This window comes from Rousettus aegyptiacus, unplaced genomic scaffold, assembly GCF_014176215.1.
Source record: "Rousettus aegyptiacus isolate mRouAeg1 unplaced genomic scaffold, mRouAeg1.p scaffold_m13_p_9, whole genome shotgun sequence".
Classification (NCBI taxonomy): Eukaryota; Metazoa; Chordata; class Mammalia; order Chiroptera; family Pteropodidae; genus Rousettus; species Rousettus aegyptiacus.
Window position 1 is genome coordinate 89,968,826 of NW_023416312.1, and position 24,275 is coordinate 89,993,100.

The window sequence follows — 24,275 nt, forward strand, 5'->3', positions numbered from 1 at the left end:
AAGAAGTGTCTCTATTTGTGGCATTGTCAAGTGACCTGGTATTCATATTGAGCCTTATCACCTTTAGATTTTTGTTTTATGTCATAAATGAAATTAAAACCAAATAAGTTACTCCCAGTCTATGAGATTCAGCTAAATGTAGTATACCATTCCCTGGAATTTAAATACAAGTCTAAAACTAGAAATTTAAAGGAAATATGTATATATAATAATAATCCTATTCACAAACAATTCTGGTTTCTTTTTTTGTGCTGCCTTTTTATAGAAAGCTCAGTACTGCTTAGGGTGAAAATCTACAATACTGGTTTATATACAGAAATTTTATATACAAAGGGTTGTGTTAATAGAAAGGAATATAAGGGCAATTCTCATGGCTTCATACTACCTTCCCACATTAAGTCTTGGGCATAGACACAAAGAAGGAAGTGTGTGTGTGTGTGTGTGTGTGTGTGTGTGTGTGTGTGTGTGTAGCAGGAACCATCATAAGAAAATAACATATTCCGTGAACTGAGTAAAAACATACTGGTAGAGCATTCTTGGATAGTAAGGTACCTTAAAAGCCTATCATCAGTATTTAGTTCTGAAGGATTCTTCTTATAAGATACGACAGTATCTGAAACTCCCTTTCAAACCTATTAATCTCGTAGAAGAAAGTTTAACATGTTAAAAAATCTTTATTCCTTAATTTAAAACCATTAAAGGAAAAAATTAAATCCTAACTAACATAATAGGCTTGCAGCTTCATTTCTAAGTGCGAAGAGTATTTATTCTATGCCAACTGCGAGTTTTAAAAATTTTAGCTTTTAAACAACTAGTATACAGTCTGTTCATATTATACCTGTAATTTTGGCATTCCGAAACCTACAGTCACTGATTAAAATCTGTAAACTGTTCCCTGGAATGAGGCCTTCTTTTCTTCTGTTCAGATTTTTCATCAACCTAAATAATAAATGAATTAGTAGCCAACAATGGTAATATAAGCTAATTAAAAACAAAGCTATTATTGCATATATTCAAAGACCTTCATGAAACTGTTCTTGAGTCCTCTGAAAAACTTACAAAGGACTTGATACTATCAAAAATGGTTATTCTTTTAATGCTGTGTCATTGATTTTCACCCTAATGTGTATTCTCTTCCATCTTTACGGTCAAGATTCACAGTCAATGTAGCATTTACGTTAAAGTTATTGACATAATGAAAACAGAATTATTTCATATAAAATTTCCAAGATTTATGAAAGCTTCATTCATTCTTCTTCCAAACAATATTCCTTTCCTGCTCTGGGTTCTCTAGGATTAAACGGTATATTTGGCAAAACCATCTTTGCAATTGGTGCTATGTGAAGTCAAACATATATGGATTGAATGAGACTAAAAAGTCGATAATTGAAATGATAAAGAGGAATGTGGTTGTGTTGTCAAGGAGCAAAGCATGGTCTCCGGCACATAGTAGGCATTCATTAAAGATGTGATGATTTAATGAATGACTTAAATTACCACATGTTATATGATCTGTAGCCATTATAAAGCCAGATGTATCAGCTGGGACATCAAAGGTAAGCCACAAAAGAGCATTTTTCACTCACCAAAGGTTAACATTCCTTTCAGTGAGCTATACAGGCATGGCTGAAGCAACGAAAATGAAACACTGATAAGAAATGTGATATTTCTGCTTCTGGAGACTGTATAACAAAGATGCAAGTAAAGCAGAACATTTGATTAGATATCCATGTGCCCGAGGTGGTCATCACAGGCATGGAGAACGCACCTACCATTGACCCTCAGCATCCTCATGGAGAAGCTGAATGACATCTCCATTTCTGATCAGAAGGTCTTCTGAGCCTCTCTTCCTGCAATCTGATAGGGCTTTATATTTGCCTGGACATTATAAGGTTGTTTTGGAAAATTACGTTATAGACTTGATTGCAAAAATACTTGCACAATTGCATGCTGTGAGATATAAAGAAGTCACATGTTACTTCAATGGTAAATGTGGTAGATAAAGCAGCTTTGAGGGAACAAAATAAACATGAAGCAGTTTGTGATGGGAAAAAAAGCAGAACGTGTATTTATTTAACCTGAAGAACTCATTTTTATTTGTAAAAAGAGAATTACAGCATGAAATACACAGAAAATAACAGAGCACAACTAAGTTACATGAATTATAAGCATAAATCCAGAAACAAACAAACAAACATGGAAATAATTTTAAATACCATTATTTGTAAACTACTCTCATGAAAAATTTATCTTGGTGCATACAAAACCAATGGCCCTGAACAAAGATTTACTAATACCCCCAAAAGGATTTCTAAGCTTTCTACTGTTTTGCACCAGTAAAAATAATGGGCACAAAAACTTTGAGTCCAATAAAAGCAGATAAATCATAATGTTGTGCTTTACTTGGCCTTAATCTTTTCGCAGCTAAAATTTTAATTTGATTCATTAATAAGCTAAATAATCCAAGGCACACTGATTGCATTTGGTTACAAAGTAGATGGAAAAAAATCATAAATTTCATTTCCAAAAGTATTCAGAGATGAGGATTTTTCCAGTACAATATCTTATACATCGAATACATAATTTCAAAGAGTACCATAATTAAAAAAAATAATGAAAGAAAAGAAATAATATGTGATGTCAATTCTTTGCACATCCAAAGGAATTAAGCTAAAAACGATATCCGCATCACTTTGGCTGAGCGTCTTTGAGCAGTACTTTTATCGAATGGGCTGAGGAGCAAGCAGGAGAGAGCTACTCGCCATTTGACACAGTAGCTTCATGAAAATAGAAGAGCCATCTCCGACATGGGCTTCTACAAGGGAAGCAGCACCCATTATTTCTGACTTTTTGATTGGTAAAGTGAGGCTAAATGAGCAATTCATTGCAACTTGTTTTGCTTTTTGGGGGGACAGGGTTCTTTCTTTTTTTTGGTATGCTCTGATTTGTTCTTTTGTATTTTTTCCTTAGCAGTACACCTCAGTGAATTATTGGAAGAGAAGAAAACTAATAGGTTTTTCTATATTCCCATCCCCTATGATTAACGCATTGATTGGTTTTGCATATTTGCTTTATTTTCTGACACCATAGTTGGGAAAATGCTTAAAATGCTTACTGAAGTTTTTGTCAGTTCTTGATAATCCCCTCATAGAGCATCTATAGCAAATGTTTGAATCCAAACTGTCTTCCCCTGACTTTTCACGCACACCTGAACAACTATCACCCTCAGACTATATTAACTAAGTACTTGGAAGTTCTTTTTATTATTGCTCTAAGTTGGCGGTTCTCATAGTTTGGGAAGCAGACATTTGGAGGTTTCTGACACCCTTCCAAAGGTCTTCAAGGTCAAACCTGCATGAAGACATAGACCTTTTCACTCTCATCCTCTCACAAGTATGCAGTGGTATTTTCTAAAGGCCACCAGATGAGTTATAGCACAAAAGATTGAATGCAAAAGCAGGTTAAAGAGACTTGCAAAAATATTTAAAATGCCACTCTTCCCACTAAATGGTTTGTTTTGAAAATGTAAATTTTAATTAAAATGTTATTTATATGAATATAATGGTTGATTAATAAGTTAAAAGCATGAATAGCTTTTACATTCCTAGTTTTAATTTAGAATATGGTAAATATCCATAGACGCAAACGAGAGCTCTTTGTAACTCTCATGAATTTTTAATAACATTGAGGGTTCCTGCTTTAAATGTTTGAGCACTGCCAGTCTAGACAACTACCTCTGGATAAACCTTATACATGTTCTGAGCCTCAGTTTCCTCCTCTGTCAATTGGAGGTAATAAAGCAGACCTTTCTTCTCGCTAACACTATGAATGTTAAATGTAAAATCATATTGTAAACTATAAACTTCTATATAACTACGTTTATGTATTAGTAATAGAAAGAACATTCTGTTACTTTCTTAAAGAAAGCATTCGAGTCGATACTCTGCAGCTTTGTGGCTATCCATCCCATGATTTCCTCACCCCAATATTGGAACTGCTAAATTGATTTTGTTCCTCTGAAAGGCACAAAGAAGCAGTCCACTACAAAGCATCATTCCCACCATCCAAGCTGATTTGATGACTTCAGAAAATTGGAGATACATACACCTTCAACAGTCCTAACCCCCCTCTAATAATCCCCTAGGATCCTAACGACATTGCAAACTATTTCTTCTATAAAACACTTATAAAGCAATTTCTTTTAGTTTTATGGGGGGACCCCTTGCTCTAATATGTTGAGATTTGGTATCATTATTATATTTTTGATAGCCCACTAAAATACATTTCCCAGATGGTATTAAAGAGTTTTTAATGTATAATGTTCATTGCCTATAGTTTCCAATCTGGAACCTAAACTTGTTTAAAGTGTATTTGACCCTTCTTAGTCTTTGATTTTATCTCAACATGCCTCAATTGAAAACGCAGTGGTGGAGCTGAATTAAAGATAAAACTGGTCAATGTATAGAGACTTGGAATGACTAGCTATTCATCTCATCTACTTCAGGAAAAACTCCATGTATAGCTCAAATAAGTTTTACTTACAGAAAGAAATGTTTACCGATTGTTCATAATAATATGAGTTTCAAATGTTTTGGCCATGGAATACACCTAATGACTTCAAGGATACTGACAAAAGATTGTCCCTCCATACTTCACCTATTTTATCAGTAAAATTGCCTCAAGAGTTCCTATTCATCTATTTTAATATACTATTACTAACCATTGGGGGTCTTTCTTCTTCTTCATTGTTAACACAGGAAGAGTAGAAATAGTTGTTTGACCATTCCACAGCCCCTTCAGTCCAAACTATAAGAAAAACATTGAGGGTAGCAGTTACTTAATGGCTAGTCCACCACAAGGAGAGAAGTAAAATGAACTGGAGTAATCTAGGCTGTAACCTTCAATGGTCCAAGAATAGTAACTTCCTATAATAAAACCTCCAATTAGATGGTACTATTTTAGAACTGTTGATATTTTAGAAAGGGGCTGGAATGTCATATATTTCTTTAACTTTTTAACAGTTTCAAGTTGGGGTTGGTGGGAGAGTTACCAAAAATAATAATAAGTTAAATAACATTCCAGGTAATATTTACCCCTTCTTACAGAAAACGATCTCTTCTAAAAACTTTTTCTATGGCATTTTATTGGTCCATTCGGCTAGCACTTATAACATTCTATCTAGTAATATTATTATTTTCGACTTGTCTTATCCCCGTTGCTAGGCAGAGGCCATGTGTTACATACTATATGTCTCATAAGAGCCTTTCAAGTAAGAGGTGCTTAATTAATAAAATATATTGAACTGATACAAATTAAGCAATCTACTTTAAGGCAGAGAATGAACAGAATCTCAATTTGGCCATAGTAAACACTAAACTATTCATGTGACCTTGGAAAAGTCATGTTAACTTTCTTTGATTTGGTTTCCTCATCTGTTGGATAAAGTCATTGATACTATGCTCCCTCCTGACCACTCTAGGGGCCATAGTAAAATTGCTTCCTGAATTATTCTTCTATCCTTGTAGCTTTGCGAGAATGGCAGCTGATTGTATCTTAATTAGACTGTATGCCCAGAGCTTTACACAATTCCTGGCACACAAGCCAGGAATTTATATTCGTTGAATGAAACAAATTGTTTGACATCAACTTGAATGATACAATTTATACTAAAAAACTAATCTAGCTGTAAATGATTCTTTTCTATTAATTAAACCTATAGTGAGTGAAGTGTGTATTCCTCAAAGCCAAGTATCTGTGTTTTATTCATCTCCGTATCCTGTGTAGCAGGGGTTCCCAAACTTGAAAATGTATCAGAAAGACTCATATAGAGAACTTATTAAATCACAACTGGCTGGGTCTCATTCCCAGAGTTCTGATTCATAAGGTCCAGGGTGGAGCCAGAGATTTTGCCTTCCTTACAAGTTCCCAGGTGATGCTGAGGCTACTGGTCCAGGGAGTGCACTTTGACAACCACTGCTCTGCAGTGCCCACCAGTGTCTTATACGTGCAAGATACATGAGCCTTATAAAAATGGTTTAATTTTGTTTTCTTTATACAAGGATAATAGATGGGTAGCTTTTCCAAATTAACAATGGGAGAAAATAATTTACATAGCCGTGAATCTTAACTTTGGATGACCATGACACATACCTGCAGTTGTTCCTGCTGCCTGAGCTGACGCGATTGCCTCACCGACCTCCGCCACACTGCTGGTGTGCACTGATTCAGTTTCCTCAGTGACTATGAAAGCTCCCTGCTGTATTCTGAAATAGTAAATATGTAGATACATACAAATAAGTGAGCTTTTGTATAGTCTAAGAGTAATGAGAAATTAAAATGATATTTCTTCCACTGATGCCATATGTTAAGAACATACTCTGAGAATCCATTCAAACAGAGCTGACTTCCACATTATTTAAGTCTGTGTGACAACAGTTCATAAAATACAAAAGCTTAAATACTAGGATTTGAGCCAGCAGGATCTCTCTTTAACATGTAAGGGAAAAAATTACTCTCTCTTTACCCAAGGCAGGTATACTGTTTAAAATCCTCATAGTATTTTATATTGTATATTTGAGATTTTCTAAGAGGTAGATCTTAAGAGTTCTTACTACATAAACACAAAAGGATAACAATGTCAGGTTATGGATATGTTAATTAGCTTGACTGTGGTGAATACTGCACGATGTATGTGTATATATAATAAATCAAGTTGTGCTCTTTAAATATATACAACTTAATGTTGGAAAAATATAAACATATAAAACTGAAAGCAACAAATAAACAAGACAAACAAAAACTCATAGACTCAGACAACAGTTTAGTGGCTACCAGAGAGAAAGAGGGGGTAGATAAGAATAAAGGGGGTCGAATATATGGTGACAGAAGGAAATTTGACTTTTGATAGTAAACACACAATACAATATATATATGATGTATTATTGAATTGTACACTTGCAGCCTATAATTTTATTAACCAATAAATTTTATATAAAATTAATATAATATAATATAAGCAACAAATAATATCCCTGCTGCTCTATGAACTTTTAACCTTAATGAATTAAGTAAGGTATATATAAATGACGATGAAACCTTAATCTGATTAATACTGTTGAGTTGTATCCGTTACTATAAAGTCAATTACTGCATGAAATCTAAAGATTTTATTTCCATAATATATGACAAAGAATTGAGCATTGTGAACCTGGGAAGATAAAAAGACTTCCACTGTGACTTTTAAATGGTTCTCCTAAAGCCCCAGATGAACCAACACACTTCAAACCTGATTTTAGTTACCTCTGAGAGATGATGTACGACAAAGAGAAAGGGGTATTTTTAAGAAGTCATTCAATGATCCTGACCCCATGCAGATGCTGCATGGTGAACTTTGGTGCTAAGGCTTTGGAATCAGTATGAGGATTCTTTCTTCATATCTGCAAATGTTCTATGGGAACAATACTTTTTAGGATTCCTGGAGGCTAGATACAAGGAGCTCATCTCTAAACCAGCGCTATCATCAGTGCTCTTTTTTAGGAACGCTACCATCCTCGAAGACTTTATGTTTGTGTCAAGGCACAGTTCCCTCCCAGGGTCCATACCACATCACCAGCAAGTGGTCTCCATCAAGGGACCACAAAGCCGTGGCCCAGTAGAGGTTGCCAGTCCTTTATCATTCTTAAAACTCTTTCTCCAATCAGACCGAAGATGACCAAAAATATATTGAAGAGAAAGCCATGAGTACAACCACTTTTATGGTTAGCCTACATGACAACTCCCCCTAGGATATACTGAGAATAACGCATTTGTAATCATGTTTAGCACAAACTATTACATTCCATTTTAACATCAACATAAACAACTGTATAACTTTTAAAGACTATCAGTCTCCAAATAGGATAGAACTGAGAAAATGATGTATTTATGGAATTTGATGAGTTATTGTTAAAAGAGTGGATAGTTTTTGTCTGAAATGCTTTAATTACTCTGTTTTGTGTTACATCGGGAAAACAGAAGATCACAGGAGTAACAGTTCTTACAGAATAATCACTTACTCGTCATTCCGCCGAGAAGAATTCTGATCCTGTTGAGCTAACTGATTATATCGTTCTTGTTCTTTAACTGTGGAATAAAAGAAAGCTTGTATAAGTATTATTTAGAAACCACACTTCTTCCTTCCTTGAAGACCAATGATTTTCACATTGGAGACACATCCCACTCTCTCCAGAGCTAATCTTCACAGACTTGAAACAATCATAGGGAAAGCCAGTCTGAATTTGGAATATAGAAAAGGACTGAACGATTTAATATTTTATAACTAAAACTACCCCTACCCCAACATTACCAAGCATTGACTACTTGAGGTCCTAAGCAGTTGCCTCATGGGACTCAGAATTAACAGTCAGTTTGCTATATTACTTCACAACTGCTTCTTAAGCTCTAGAGTTCATTTCCTAGTGTAAAGTTCATTCTCCAAAATCGTTTAAACAATCCCATGAATCTTGATCTCCTACTAATTAGTTTAACAAACACTGGTGTTATGAATTGTATAAAGTAAATATCAGCCCCATTCCCTGTAAAAATTATCAGAAAATCTTGAGTCAGTGAGCTAGCACTATACTTCTTGTTCTGAAGAATACATGCTTAAAATTTACTTGTCATCAGTTCTTGTTGCTTCAGCAAAATACTTCTTATTTCTTTTAACCATGCCATCTTCACATCTATAGTTGGAGCCTACAGATTTTAAAAAGGGGGGAGAAGGAGACACGTTTCCTTTTTAAAAGTACACTTTATAATAAAACCAATGTAATTAAGTACATCAAACATGAACCTGAACGCGAATCCTAAATCACCATATTCAAACTCTAAAATTTTGATTCTTAAAACTTCTAAGAAGCAAATAAGTAGTGCTCAAATTAGATGAAATAATAGTCAAAACCATTTTGAATTGCACTGACGGAAAATGTGAAATATAATCTCACTTGTGTTTTCTTTGTAGGAGAGTTCTTTTTAAAATATAAATGTTTTACGTTTTATGATCTATTGCAGAGTAATCTTGATAACTGATGAAAGCATGCAAACTTTCTTAAATATCCTCCAATTACTTATAAGTTTGTTAAAAAATAGCAAAGAAGCCTTCTATCTCAATCAAAGCAAGAAAACATTTTTTGTGTGTGAATTGCAATCACCTAGCACAGAATTAAAATCATGAAAAAACACTGAGCACTTTCAACAGATAACAGCACATTCTACTGTCGCAAGTTGTGACACCAATACTTATTGAAATGACAACATCCTCTTGAAATGTTCTCATTCCTCTCCCCTCCCTTTAAACAGGTTGGACTTTATAGTACATCTGGCCAGGGCTTTAACCAGTTTTTAGAAACAATGCTCAAATCTGAATTGTCACATCGTCATGCCTCATAAGCAGGCATTCTCTGAATGCAAAGCACAAGAGGAACTCAAAACTGATATAAATATGGAACTATAGAAACTTGCTGGGGACAGAGAAGCACTGGCGAAGGTTAATAAATCTCCTAATGTAGCTGTGAAAACTTAAAAGCCCTAGAAAGCACTATAGACGTATCTCAAGTTAAACATGTGCCACTGAAAAAAAAATGTTTAACTACACACAATAAATAATAACTAAATAACATTTAAGGGAACCACATGAAAAGAATGAGAATTTTTGTAATGCGACCAAAATTATTTGTTTGAAAATTCAGACTTTTGTATCTTAATGCATGTTATGCTTTCTAGAATAACTTTTAAATGACCAACCTGGATAATATAAACTTCCTTCCTAGCATACCAGATTTCAAACTTGCGGTTATCTCCTTTTACATATTCAGTGATTCCAACTTCATCCATCTACAAAATATAAGTTAAATTTTTAATGAGTATTTTATTTTGAATGTGAAATTATATTACATTTAGAATACCCCCATCATATTCTAAATGAAAGAGAATGTCTCACTTGTGGAAAATACACATATTCAAAGAACATGAAATGATGTTTCTATCATAGACCTGAGCAATTAAATCTTTTCACTGAACTTTGTGGTACAGATCGTATGTTCCATTCTCGTGATCTAAACAAAGGCTATAAATCTGAACATCCAAGTGTTCCATCTAAGACTGAATTCTGTTATCAATTAACTGCTCACTTCTTTTTTTTAGGCGAGGCAACCTTGGTTGACCTCATAGATTGCAAGGACCTTGTCAGCTTACAATCCCTTATTTTTTATTTTTTATGCCTACATCACCTGGTCTTCCTAGGTGGTCTCCCATCCAAGTACTATCCAGGCCCAACCCTGCTTAGCTTCCGAGATCAGACAGGATTGGGCTTGTTCAGGGTGGCATGGCCATAGACAACTGTACACTCTTTAAACAAATTATTGTGTCAAACACAGAAGCAACCAAACATCAGTGAAAAAGGTCATCTGAAATTAATTTTGTTATTTTTAATAATCATTTCTCAGATAAGTTGATTTTACAAATTGTTATTTATCTCCATAGAAGGCCTACATGTTATAAACATTCAATTTATGGGGCAGGGAAAACTGGCCAGGTACACAAGTACACCCTTTATTTCCATCAAACCTTAGGCCTCTCTAGAAAACAAATAATCTGTCATGGGAGACATGATTCCTTGTAGCCAGTGGAACTTTCATATGTACTATCCCTTCTTTATCATAATTTTTCTTCTCTTGTGATTGGGCAAAGCACAACCTCTTCCATTTTTTTTATCCTGTGCCAATAGCACGGTTAATTCCATTTTGAGCAATTTTGCTTCCTTGTACACATATTCTTGTTTAGTCCCCTTCTGCCTTCTCTTTTCTTTCAATTCCTGGCTAATTAGCCAAAGAAATATCTCACTCTCTGTTCCATTTATGAGCCCCTGAAAGACTTTAATTACAGCTGATAAGCATTAAAAGAAGTGGTAGGGAGAGCCCCATATCAAAGAAAAGGGATTATGCATAGAAATGAAATGTGACATATAAATGAAAAAGCCTGTGACATCTACCCTGAATGTAATCAGAAGATACTTTCAGAATGCCCCAAAATATCTTTATATTCCTACTCAACCACTCTAACCTCCTTTTGCTCAAACATCAGGATTTATGATAAATAATAATCTAATATTTGATCTCTATATAAATTGATATATGATTTTGTCTTAATAGCATGGTAAGATGGAATGCACAAGGGCTTTGGAATACAATAGGCCGGGGTTGGAACCCCATTCCTACCACTTACTGGCTGTGTGTCTTAGTGCAGATTGCTTAGTCTTTCTGAACTTCGGTTTCTTCAACTATAAAATAGGAACACTACTTATTTCATAAAGTTGATACAGATTTAAATAACAGGCATTAAGTGCCTGGGTCATACAATGAGTTTTTTAAAGTGTGAGTCTGCTTTCTTTCTTTCTAAATTTTCCCTTATTTGAACTGCAATAGTTTTTGTATTTTTCATTGCATAAAGCTAGCACATCATAATAGATTAAATGAGCTCTTTCAAACTACCCTTGAAAGACAATATTGTTTCAGTTCCAAACATTTCATTACACTGGCATACAATCCATTTGTGATCATCTGTAAATTGTATATATTTTCGCAAAAAAACAAAATATAAAGGTTTAAAACATTGTTACACTACTTATTAAATGTTCACTATATCATGAACATTTACTCAATTTTAGATCCTGGAAGGAGAGTTAAAGGTGTAACTATATAATTAAATAATATACAATAAATAATACACATAAAAAATGAAGCTGATTCAACAGTTATACCCTTATCCTTCATATTTTCATTGATGATTCCTGATAGCTATGAATATATATTTATTTTATTATAAAGCATTTTATCTCGCTGTGTCAAGTGTTCATGGCCCCAAATTTTAACCTAATTTTCTGTCACGAGGGAAGTGTGAAGATGTTAACTACCTTGTTAAACAGCGCCCAGTGGGTCAAGAACTCTGGGATTATAACCAATAATACTAATCTCAAGACTTTTAATTATGTCTCTGGGATAGAGTTTAGTTATTTCTTGAGTTAGTATTATTAACAAATTGATCTTGAATCACATTAACAAAAAATGTAGCTAGGCTTAAATGTTATGAAGCATTAGAAGCAAGATACTGGGTATAAACAGCAACATGGCTGAATCTTGAAAATAGTATTGAGATCAAAAAAAAGAAAGAAAATGAGAATCATAACAAAATATAATTTATATAAATTAAAACCACATGTGCAAAAATATTACTATACATTTAAGAACACACAAACTAAAGAATGGTTGCTACAGAGGTAGAGAGACGATAAGTGCAGAGAATGGGGAAAAAAGGAATAAATAAAGAAATGAAAGAAAGAACAAACAAGAACAAGGCCTCCCAGCATGGTGCAGTGATTGAGAGCATAGACTCTGGAGCCATCTGCCTAGGTCTGAAGCTGCGCTGCATCGCCTACTAGCTATTTGCTCTTGGGCAAATTATTCATCTCTCTAGCTTTCCTATCCTCAAAATGGGAATAATGGGTTACTTCATATGAAATGCTATGTGGATTAAATGAGTTAACAATATTGGTAGACAGTCAGAAAAGTTCTTAGCACATAGTAAGCACTAAGTGTACATTTGTTAAATAAAAATAGATGACAATAATAGATGACATGAACTAAAGACTCTGAAGAACTCAAATCTGTCCATCTGACTATCCATAGGGACCTTTAGGGACTAACCTTAGGGACTTTCCTTTGCATAGAAGGGGCTGAATTAAAACCTGGCACACAATCATTAAAAAGAACATCATCAGGCCATGGAATTGCAGCTTGATATGAAGTCAAGGCAACAGTCCATTGATAGTGGGAGAGAAATTGTTCAGCTAAAGAGAGCATCTGCATTGATCGTCTCTACCAAGGGGAAGACTTTGAAACCAGTAAACCAAATTATTACCTAAACACCAACTAGTAACGCTAGCAGTTAAATTCTAGAATCCTATGCTAGGTAAGGAAGAAGCATAGTAAGGCTTCAGAAATAGCCCATCTTCCATCTTTCTCTGTCAGTGGTATCACCAATTTTCTATAATCCTGATTTAAATCCTTGAAGATATGGTTAATCTCTTTTATTAAAAATAGTAGGAATTATTGGGGAACTAAAGAAAAATCAGACTGATGGTTTCCTTCATATGTCAGGTATTATTTATTTCTGGTAACAAGGCCATCTGTCTACCTTCCATTGAAATGTTTCTTGTATCTATCCCATCTCTGTGTCCACAGTGACCACTAAAGTTTGAATTCTCATGACTTCGTTACTTCATACCAGTACCTCCTTATTCTAATGTTATCGAGAAATATTCTGTTGTTGTGTCCATCATTTTGGCAAATTAAAAGTAAAATGAAAAATCGATATAGGCCAGAAATAATACTTTAGGTGTTAACTCAGTCACTGTACAAATAAAAAGTGAACCAAATAAATGGACTTGGGTCAAACAGATCTAAAACTTGTCTGAGATCGGTTACAAATTTTTGGTTCTCAACCAATGTTTATAAGAGACATAAAAGACCCTTGGAGATTTGGGGGGGCTTGGAGGCAGGTTGCTAATATTAAAGGAGCAACTAGGCATTTGTTATGGAAATAGTAAGAGTTTTAAAGAAGTCGTGACACTGCTATGGGTTCAGAAGTGAAGCAGAGAAAGTGGAGAGTAGGAAGAAGTCGGAGACCTAACCCTGGTCTGAAACCTTGTTAGGAACAGCGTGGAGCTGTTGACTCTCTGGGAAGAAACAAAAGCAAAGCCTGCTAGTAGCCTCTCACAGAAATACCTCTGGCCTATCTGAGGACACACTGCCTGTCTTCTTTACTGCTGCTGTTGAAAATTTCATCAATTCTCAAATATACTGGTGATGACAACTATGAAAGAACATGCTCATGAAAAATGACTAAAGTGATAGTGGTTGGAGAATCAAGGTTAACAATTTTCTCAGTTTTCCAATTTTTTTCTACAACAAATGCTACATTGCCTTTACAACTTAAAACTTGAAAGATAAAATTCATTAGTTGTGAAAAGAATCAAAATCGTCAATTATAGACAAGCAAATTGGAAGTTCCACTTGTCAAATGTCAAAACCAGCTGGTAGTATCACTGGGTTGCCAGTGACTTCCTCAAACAATACTGCTCTCATTTAGATACCAAACTAATATCAGAACAGAATTGTAGTTTGGGTTATGGGAGAGAATAAAATAATCTCGAAGAATAGGACAGGACAGGTATGAATGGGATTCAGCTGTAGGTGTCTTTGAACACCCAGGAAGGGAGAAGTTGGGAACTTGAGGAGCGATACAAAAAGGAAGATGGGGGTGTGCTATTAATCATATCTCTATTCTTACATTACACCGAGGAAAAGGAAGAAATTCCTTCCTGTCTCTCCTGTACGATAAAAGGTAACCAAGACCAAGAACTCTCCCAGTACCACTGGTAAGAATGCTCATGGGGGAGCTTAGGTCACTTATTTAAAACTAGGCTCTGCAGGGCACTAGGGAGGAGGCAAAGCTCTGCTCTTCCTCACTTGTTTCAGGCAGAGAAGTGCTGTTGTATCTGACTTTTATAGATTTCTACTTAAGATTTCATAGGTGGGAATGGGCAAAACAGGTGAAATGGTACAAAACCAGTAAGTCCTGGGGGTGTAATGATGGCATGATGCCTAGTATTAATAATACTGTGTTGTATTATTGAAAGTTACTAAGACACTAGGTCTTGAAAGTTCTCATCACAAATAAAAAAGTTTAACTGTGTAGTGATGGATGTTAACTAAACTAGACTTACTGTGGTGATCATTTCATGATATACACAAATATCAGATCATTATGTTGTATAGCTGCAACTCATGTTAGATGTACATTACACTTCAGTTAAAAAAAGATTGCGTTTAAACAAACGGACGTGCCACTAAAGTATAAAATCCACTCATTTGAAGCGAAAAGGTACACAAAATTGAACATATATATGAAAGAATATTACATTATACAACTGAAATTGTCTTACTTTTAAACAGTGTTTAAAACTGTATGATGGGTATCTACTGGCGCCTTCTCCACTTTCAACACGTCTTTTACAAAAAACAATGGCTTTTTCATACAAGAAAAGGTGCCGCTGCATTGGTTTGAATCTAGCAAAATCCTTCATTTTTGTAGCACCTTTTTTGTGTCCAATCCAAACACTGAATGCACCCTGTGTAATCATCTTGCCCAGCTCATTTAAGTTTCCCTAGAATGGAAAATCAAAACTCATTAGCACAAGGCAGAGCGACATTCGCATTCCTGGTATCAACATTATAGCGTTGAACTACTAAAATCCTGAAGCATAATTTGTATAGTCTTTAAAATTTCATCAGAGCTTTTTACATTGAAACATGCCATGTGTCACATTGTTATGAAATTACTGAGGGAGTGGGATATCTAAGAAATCTCCTTTTTCCTGGCTTCATGTCTCCATGTAGAGGTAGGTGGTTTAGATAGGGTAACTCCCAATCTCTTCCTTAATCCTGATTGGTGAATGACATCCACCAGTTCAAGTTTCCCCACTTGGTGGAGCTAACTCTAAAGATTTGATATTTTTCTTCCATATCTATCCTAGACTAGGGCAAGAGGCAATTCTGCGACAGACAGTATGTCTACTTAGAAGACCCAAGAATTCTTTCGAGCAGGATCTCCTGAGGTCTGGACTTAGGAGTAGGCTGTTGAGGACAAGGGGAATGTCACAAATCTAGTGATCTGAAGCCAATTCTCCACCTGAAATTATCAGTAATAATGTTAACATTTGGATCTCCGTTTGTTTGCCTCTTACTTCTTATTTCTCAATTGATTCCAGGAAAAGAAGGAATATGAACATGCTTTCCCCCTGAAACTGCAACAATTGTTAAAATGTACTTACAATATAGCCATTTATTGCAGCCTGGTGCATAGAGTCATTAACTGACTTCAGTAAATCCAGCACTGCGTCAAGTGCCTCCTTTAATTTTTCAGATCCTTCGCAGCCTTTGCTATATTTTATTAGCTCCTATTAGAAGTCAAGAATTAAACTCAATATTAGGCATATATTAATAGCTGGAAAAAACTGAATAAAATTTTGGCCAACAAGCTTGCAAGGAAGAAGCCAAAGATGTCACTTTTTTGAGTAGCTTCTTTCATATGCTATTTGTCACATTAATACTATATTTAATAACAATGTCAAAATTGGAGAATAAATGGAATACTGACTAAATAGTATAAAACAAAAGGCATTCAATGATTTTGGAGCTGACGAATAATAGCTATTAGGACACACTAGAGATTAGTTTTTAAAGCAATTACAGTTTTTTCGGTCCTTTACTTTCAACAGTTTGTTTTATTAATTATGCATATACCATAGAACATTGTGAAAATACATTTTAAAGTGAGCCATGTTGTATTCATACTTAATGCGACAGTTCTACATTACATGAAGGGTATACCATATTCACTTTTGATTGAGAAGGCCCATATGAAATACAGTCTCCACTCTGTAAGAGATATTTGTTTAGTTCTTCTTAACAATAGTAAAAGTTCTGCAGTAAATGTTATACATATGTCAATGTTACTTGTATGGATAATTAAGTAGCTAAAAAGACACGGGATAATCTCAGTTTTATATACCTATGCCTCCAGCACTTGCACAGCCACAGGGAACCAAAGGAGCATACTATGTTGATTCTACTGCTAAATTCAGGCTTCCCAGTCATTGAGTCTACCTATTTCTAGTGTTTCTTAGAAATAACTTTAATGGCTTTGGCACACCTGATGCAAAGAAGTAAAGAAAGAAACAAACAAATGCTTAATGTACTTGCCTTTAACAGTAACTGATATTTCGTGATTCGTTGCACCGGTTTGAGCAAATAGGAATCCAGACCAAGTCTGTGTTTTAATTTTCTTTGACATTCCTGTCATTAAAATATAATCATCAATAAATTTAAATTAGACATATAGCTGTGAGAATGCAAAGTGTTCATTGATTAGACCCTTAATATCTCAAGGAATATTTACCATAAAAATGGCTGTTATATATGGTATGGCCATCAGAGGCAGTATATCTGAAAAATTACAATAAATACTATTTCAAGGATTTGAGAGAGAAAAATTCCAAAATGTCAAAAACTAAGTTTTTACACATAAATCCGTGTTGTTATAGAATGCTTAAAGGTGAGAAAACAATGACGAACATGATTAAAAAGTTCTTCATATATCCAAGAAAGTTAACAAAAGACTCAGCTCCACAAGCCAAGGCCCAGAAAATAAATAGGTTGTACTGAATATAAATCAGACTTGGGCAAGAGAATAATTTTTTTTCTAATATCACAAGAAAAATAGAGTCCTCATCAACTGGTGCTATATTTTCATTTGATTATTGGCTCACTGCCACTATAAATATAAAGCTCATGACTTTGGGGCCTGGGAACATTGTAGGGTCCATAATTAGGGCAAGATGGGGGCTGGATAGGATGAAATGTGTGTATAGAAAGCACAGAACACAAACGGAGTGGGAGAGAATATACTTATATAAGATTCTGGATGTGGATTAAATCCAATATATAATCTAATTCAAGCAATTATCAACTTACATTTAAAAATGGTGGACAGATATATGCATTTAGCTCTCTTCACTCATGAAACACAACTAAAATGATGGAAAAGTTATTTTTACAGGGCAAAACCCAACATTACAAAGATGGGAGAAGAAAAGTCATTGACAAAATTTGCAAGTGGAAACCAAACTGAGAAGTGGTTGGTAAACAAGCACACTAGAGAAAAGTGAATCTCAAGTTGGCAAAGGGAAAAGCCAGGAAACAACTCAATTAAATGTCATAGAACACCTTTCCCCCTCTACAATGAATTACAGAAACCAAGTCTTCTCTGAAAGTAAGAGATGAAGGTGGTGTGTGAAACAAAAGATGGTTGTTGAAAGGCTGTCTAAGAAGTAATCAAATACTAACACGTGTTGGTGAGGGTGAGGAGCAATCAGTGCTCATACACTGCTGAGAGGAATGTAAAATGGTGCAGCAACATTAGAAAACAATTCAACACTCTTTTAAAAAGTTAGATTTACCATATGACCCAGAAATTTCACACGTGGGTGTATAACCAAGAGATATGAAAATATATTTTCACATGAAAACTTTAATCCAAGAGGCAGAAACAACCCAAATATTTATCAACTGATGAATGAGTAAGTAAAAAGGGGAATAGCCATACAATGAAATATTATTTGTCCATAAAATGGAATGAAGTACTGATACATGCTACAATGTGGATAGACCTCAAAAACATTATGTTGAGTGAACGAAGCCAAACACCAAAGGGCATATATTTCATGATTTCGCGTACACAAAATGTTCAGAATAGGAAACTCTATAGAAAGCAGATTAGTCATTGCAAAGGGATATAAGGATTGAGGGGAAATGGGAGATAACTACTCAAAGGTATAGGGTTTTTTTTTTTGGTACTGACGAAAATGTTTTCAAACTGATTGCAGTGATGGATGAGCAACACTGTGAATATAGTAAAACTACAGAATTGTACATTTTAAATGAGTCAGTTTTATGGTATTTTAATTATATCTCAAAAAAGCTATTACCAAAGAAAATTAAATGAGCATAAAGGGGGGCAGAGAGCAGGAGGAGGAAGGGGAGGAGGAGAAAGCAGCAGCAGCAAGCCTCTCAGATAACCATGCCACTAGGCACAACTGAAGGGCTACCTCTTCCTCCACATAGCAGAAGAATGAATGTTTATTTGCAAACTAAAACATAGGCCTTTGGACTAGGTAATAACAAGTCTAGTTGAGGGCAGAGTACCATATTAAAAGCAAAGAGATTACTTGAATATTTATGTACCAAATTAAAAACTCTATCTAGCCTTTTCCCCTCACTTGGCAACACTGGCAACCAGATCCTTATTCACCAGGTAGGAGACTGGGCAATCTGACTAGCCTTAGAGAACTGACATAAAGATATAGGTATTGGGGATCCCTCCCAAGGGACAGCTTCAGAAAATTATCCAACAGTGAGGAGCATGGTCAATAAACCCACATATGCACAGAAAATTTCCAAATGAGCTTTTTTAGTACTTATTCCTAATGTAAGTAGACAAAAGTATCACCAGACTTCAAGGAAAGTATCTAATATGAGTAATAGAAACAAAATGAAGAAAAAGAAAAGCAACCTGAAGACAACAGAAACGATACAGGGAGGAGAAAACTATTTTTAAAAAGAAAATCTATTATTATTATTATCCTCATATAGATAAGTGAAACAAACATATGAAACAAAGTACGAGTTCTACTGAAAGGAATATTAAGAGAATAAAAAAGGGTAGAGGCTCTTCAAAATTAAAAACAATGGCAGAAATAAAACCGTCTATGCAAAGACTGGAAGATAAATTCCAGAAAATAGACCAAGAAGACAAAGAGCCAGAAAATGGAAAAGATGTTTAGAGGGCTGTTCCAGGATATCTGACAAAAGATGTATGACAGGATTTCAGAAAAAGATAACCGAGAAATTTGTGTGGAGAGAATCAAAAAAATTCAAGTGAATTTGGATAAGAGGTTCCAAATTCAAAGGGGTCACCACAGGCTAGCACAATGGATAAAAATAGTGCCAACATCATGACACAGTATTGTGAAATTTGAGAATATAAGAAGTTCCCACAAGCTTTTAGAGGACAAAAATTAGGTCATATGCAAAGGAACATAAACCACAATGGCATCAACTTTCACAGCAGCAACACTAGATGCTAGAAGAAGACAGGACAAATGTCTTCAAAATTCTGAGGAAAATAATTTCCATATAGAATTCTATACCCAGCTAACCTAATAATCAAGTGTTAGGGAAAAATAAAGACATTTGTAGATATGCATGCTATTAAAAACTTTTACCTTCCACGTACACTTTCTCAGTAAAACTACTGGAAGATGTGTTCTACCAATCAAGTGAGTAAAAGAAGGAAGAGAAAGATATGGCACCTAGGAAACAGGAGAGCCCATGCAAAAGACAGGTGAACAAAATCCCCAAAATGATATTCACCAACATCCCAAGACGACAGCTGCATAATAGGTCTAGTGAGTCTAGATGAGCAGGTCAGAAGACTCCGGGAGAGATTTACTCAAGATGAAATTTGGAGAAAATATATACAATGTGTTTAAATGTACTGAAAAGATATTTTTTATGTAACTCTCACACTGGGAGAGTGTGGGGGTAAAATAAGGATAAATACCTAGAAAATTAAATGAGTGAAAAAGACAATTTCAGGAAAAACAAAAGGCAAGGAAAAACAACAATCTCATATCACATAATTTATCTGAGCACAGAAATTAACATGGTCTTAATAATTTAACGCTATCAATCTAACCAAAATTACGATACAACTATATTGGATGATTTGGAGGAAAAGTATGTGTACGCATGTGGTGGTGGGGAAAGAACAGCGAAATAGAGCTAAATCTTCATCTTCTGTGGTGGGAACTAGCAATATAAGTATGATATTAAAGATATGGAGCTAAGTATCAAAAGAAGTAATTAAAAGAGCTAAAAGTGTTGCCTTTGCGGAGCAGCATATATGTGTTTCTGTGCATGGTGTGTGCACGCGCGTGTGTGTACACTTGGCTGCGTGGTGTGTGTGTGTGTGTGTGTGCACGTGTGCATACACTTGGCTGTGTTTTGGGGAGTGTCAAATTGCTCTTTAATAGATACATACATATAACTTACTTGAAGTAGAAAATGAATTTATAAATAAGAACTATCCCAGTATCTTCTACAAAGAATACATCCAAAACCTGAATAATTACTATACCTGGAAAAAGGCGCATTCTGAATACTTCCTCCAAATTGCCTCAGATCTGGGCTTGTTCTGACAATATTTTGCATACATCTGAAAATCATCCTTCTGTGATAAAAAGCAAATTCAAACATATTACCAATTCATGAACACGTACTTTTTTTATTAGGAAGGGCTGAACAAGAATGAATGTGGCCAAGCTTTATAGGGAATGTGGTCCACACTGGCAGCTGGTCAGAAGCCCTTTGCAGTCCAAGAACAGACCATCAGCCTGCGTAGAGGGACACACAATTTCCCAAGTAATTTCATTATGTCCACTTACCAAGTTTGAGAGTTAGAGGGAGAAAAGCCTTCCCTGAATGTAATATAAAAGTAGACTCATTTTTTCATAACTATGAGCTAATAGGGTTCCAAGAATTATGCTCTTTCTATGCTGCTAGTCACTCGCTTTCCTGGTGAGTGAACTTGTAGCTAATATTCAAGGTCTTTGGTTCATCACTGGGACATTATCATTGTATCATAACCCCACTAGACATCTGCCCATGCTATTCTCTCTCCTTAGAATCATATATATTTCACCCTTCTCTAATGGGCTGCCTCCTACTCACCTTTAACATTCATCTCATTAGTTATCTCTTCTATAAAGCCGTCATCTATACCTCTGGCCTATGTAAGATGCACCTCTTCTTGGCTCTTATAGGACCCTTTGTATATCTCTAACAGCATAACTCACACTGTACACAAAGGAGTCCCTGTTTTTCTCCATGAATTCACTTGGGCTTGGTATCCACATTGCCTAGCACAGTGCTTGGCGCAAGTAGGTTCTCAGCAGAAGGCTGCTGAGTGAATGAACATTAAAACTATTACTGGTTGCCAATAGCTCGGCTAACCTTATGAGAGATACAAAGATATATAGGATATGGACCCTGCCTCAAAGAGTTTTCCATCGAGTTAGAGAAAGAATTCATGAATATATGTAAAGATGCACATAAAATCCCCAATGAATAGCAAAGTCATTAAGTCTTACAGGAGTCCAAATGAAAGAAAGACTATTGTCGCTTAGGGAAGAATTTGGACATAGTTTAAATGTGTTTAAAGTTAGGATATATTGAGAAAGGTAATAACATACACTTCTTTCTTAACCTTAGAAAGCTTTTGATAAGCACCTCTATCAAACTGACTCTCAAATCAAGACAAAACTGATATTTCAGGAACAAGAGGAACTAGATAAGCAGAGAACATTCTGAGAGGAAACTCTAAATGGAGGAGAGTATGATTACAAAGCCTGGGAAGTCAATTGTACTAAGTATACTCTTAGGACATGGAGAAATGAGGCTCCCTGAATGATCTCATAGAATAAAAAGAACAGACAGCTCTCCATTTTGCAAAGTTCCTGTGATAGATGCCTTGGGTCTGAAAGCCATACTACATTTTATTCTAAGACTTTACGTATTGGAGGGGGATGCCAAGGAATCTCTTAGGCTAAAAATTAACCAAGCCCAAGAATGGTTGTGCTAAGACGATCCAAACTCTCACATCTTCATAGCCAGGATGGTCCTTGGACTCCTGGGATCACCCAGGGGTCAGTGGTCACAAGCTGAGCCATTGAAGCACAGAACACAATGGCCATTTGCATGCTCTCGATACCCCATTACACCAGTTTCTGTAACAAATCCTGGTTTAGCATTAAATACTTGAAGTGATGTGTCTCCTTCAAAAACATAAAGACATAAAAAACACCTACCTTATCTCTAAATCTGTTCTTATAAAATGAGCTGCTATTTTGGTGGTCCGTATTTATATGTTTTTAAATAATAATTGAACTAACCCTTTCCAGGAAACAAAGTCCCACTCTTTCTGGATACTCGATGCAATTTTCCAGACTGTTCATGAAAAGGCTATAAAAATTTCAGAGAAAAAGATTATATATTTGTATGTGAAATATGATAAATTAGTCAATAACCCATTAAATAATATCATGAAAAGTTCAAGTTAGCAATTACATACTTGCTATGAAATTCATAGATTTCCGCCATATTTCCAAAGAGAATATCTTTTTTATTTCTCAGGAGAGGTGGCATCAGATCAAACATATCAGGATTGTCCATCTCCGCTTTATAACCCTACACAAAATAAATACATTTTTTTATGAAAAAAATATTCACATAAACATTTGACTGGGCCATCCAAATCATAGGCACAGCAAAATCTGTAGGGGATTAGTGGGTAAAGCTTTAATTTTAACATTCAAATCTTCCAGTTCTCCAAATTATCCATTATCATTATTGTTATTTTTTTTTAGAAAGTAGGACAAGGAAGCGAAAGTTTTCCACACAATGGGTAGAATAAAGTGACAGCTCTTTGGCCTTCATGATATAGTGTAGGAAACAAAATAGAAACTAAGTATGAAAAATTCTATTCCAAGTCATTAACTTCTACTTAAGCTAGCAATAAGTGTTTAGGTTTCTTCACACCAGATTCATATTATGACATTCATATAAAATGAATGCTTTTCTCCCATTTTTTTTTAGTTCTTTATATCATGATCTCTAAATAGCACCCTGGGAATAATTAGAACAACCTACTGTATCCCTAAGAGAACAGCTTATCTCTTCTGTAATAAATTCTGAATCCACAATTCTCACCCTGGAGGGAGAACCTGGATACACACATCGGACAAACATGTAGCCTCAAACCACAGGAGAACTATCACTGCTGCCATGTGACAATCAAGGAAGGAGACAGAAAGAGAAGACTGCCCTAAACACTCCCTAACAAATGTAGCAAAGGAGCATTCAGGGAAAGATGAGAAGATACAATTTGAGTCCCTTACCAACAAAACAGTGAACAGTTCACGAACATACACCTTCTCCGTCTGTATCAGCTCATTTAGGACATGGCTAAAAGAAGACAATATTTATCAGTTATTTTATTGCTTTAGAATTATATTGCAATGTTTCAATTATTATCATAAATTGTCTAAAGTAAAAATTGTTAATGCACAAGAACTACCAATGGTTTTGGTTTTATCATCAAAATATAAAATTAATTCCATGATTTCCAGAATAAGTGCCACCCCTAAGAATCTAAAATATATTTAAAAGAAAGGAGAGTGGGGCTCAGAAGTTATTTTTAGATGAAAAAAAAATATTTCTAACTCATGAAGCTTAAGAATCAACTTACTAAAAACTTACAAATTCTATTCTTAAAAATCTGGGAAATATTTTTTTTGGAGGGCAGCACAGTTTCTGAGCAATAGTTCTCTCTTTTTCTCCCTCTCCCTCAAAAAGAAATATTAGCATTTTAGGCACAATTTTTTCCTTTTCCCAGTAATGTTCTGACACTTTCCAAGACGCAAAGTAGATTTATTATACTGGTTTCCCCAAATGTACATTATTCTTAAGTCTCTGTGGTAATTTTGTTTACTGTCTCTTCAAAAT

At 35.1% G+C, this 24,275-nt stretch overlaps 1 protein-coding gene and 1 pseudogene across 4 annotated transcripts in view; both read right to left on the reverse strand.

The window, feature by feature from the left end:
- Positions 1 to 1,745: 1,745 nt before the first annotated feature.
- MCF2 (MCF.2 cell line derived transforming sequence) overlaps positions 1,746 to 24,275 on the reverse strand; it is an 83,587-nt gene continuing 61,057 nt past the window's right edge. For all 4 annotated transcript variants that reach the window (XM_016131164.2, XM_016131167.2, XM_016131166.2 and 1 more), the window contains 13 exons: positions 23,669 to 23,735; positions 22,843 to 22,958; positions 22,664 to 22,733; positions 20,851 to 20,943; positions 16,857 to 16,949; positions 15,926 to 16,051; positions 15,038 to 15,259; positions 9,781 to 9,870; positions 8,655 to 8,733; positions 8,055 to 8,121; positions 6,151 to 6,263; positions 4,721 to 4,806; positions 1,746 to 2,815 (listed from right to left, as the gene is read on the reverse strand). In XM_016131164.2, coding sequence (XP_015986650.2) covers positions 2,780 to 2,815; positions 4,721 to 4,806; positions 6,151 to 6,263; positions 8,055 to 8,121; positions 8,655 to 8,733; positions 9,781 to 9,870; positions 15,038 to 15,259; positions 15,926 to 16,051; positions 16,857 to 16,949; positions 20,851 to 20,943; positions 22,664 to 22,733; positions 22,843 to 22,958; positions 23,669 to 23,735 — 1,258 coding nt within the window. In that variant the 3' untranslated portion in view covers positions 1,746 to 2,779. The remainder of the gene's footprint in view (positions 2,816 to 4,720; positions 4,807 to 6,150; positions 6,264 to 8,054; positions 8,122 to 8,654; positions 8,734 to 9,780; positions 9,871 to 15,037; positions 15,260 to 15,925; positions 16,052 to 16,856; positions 16,950 to 20,850; positions 20,944 to 22,663; positions 22,734 to 22,842; positions 22,959 to 23,668; positions 23,736 to 24,275) is intronic.
- On the reverse strand, positions 10,254 to 10,372 carry LOC118608080 (annotated as a pseudogene).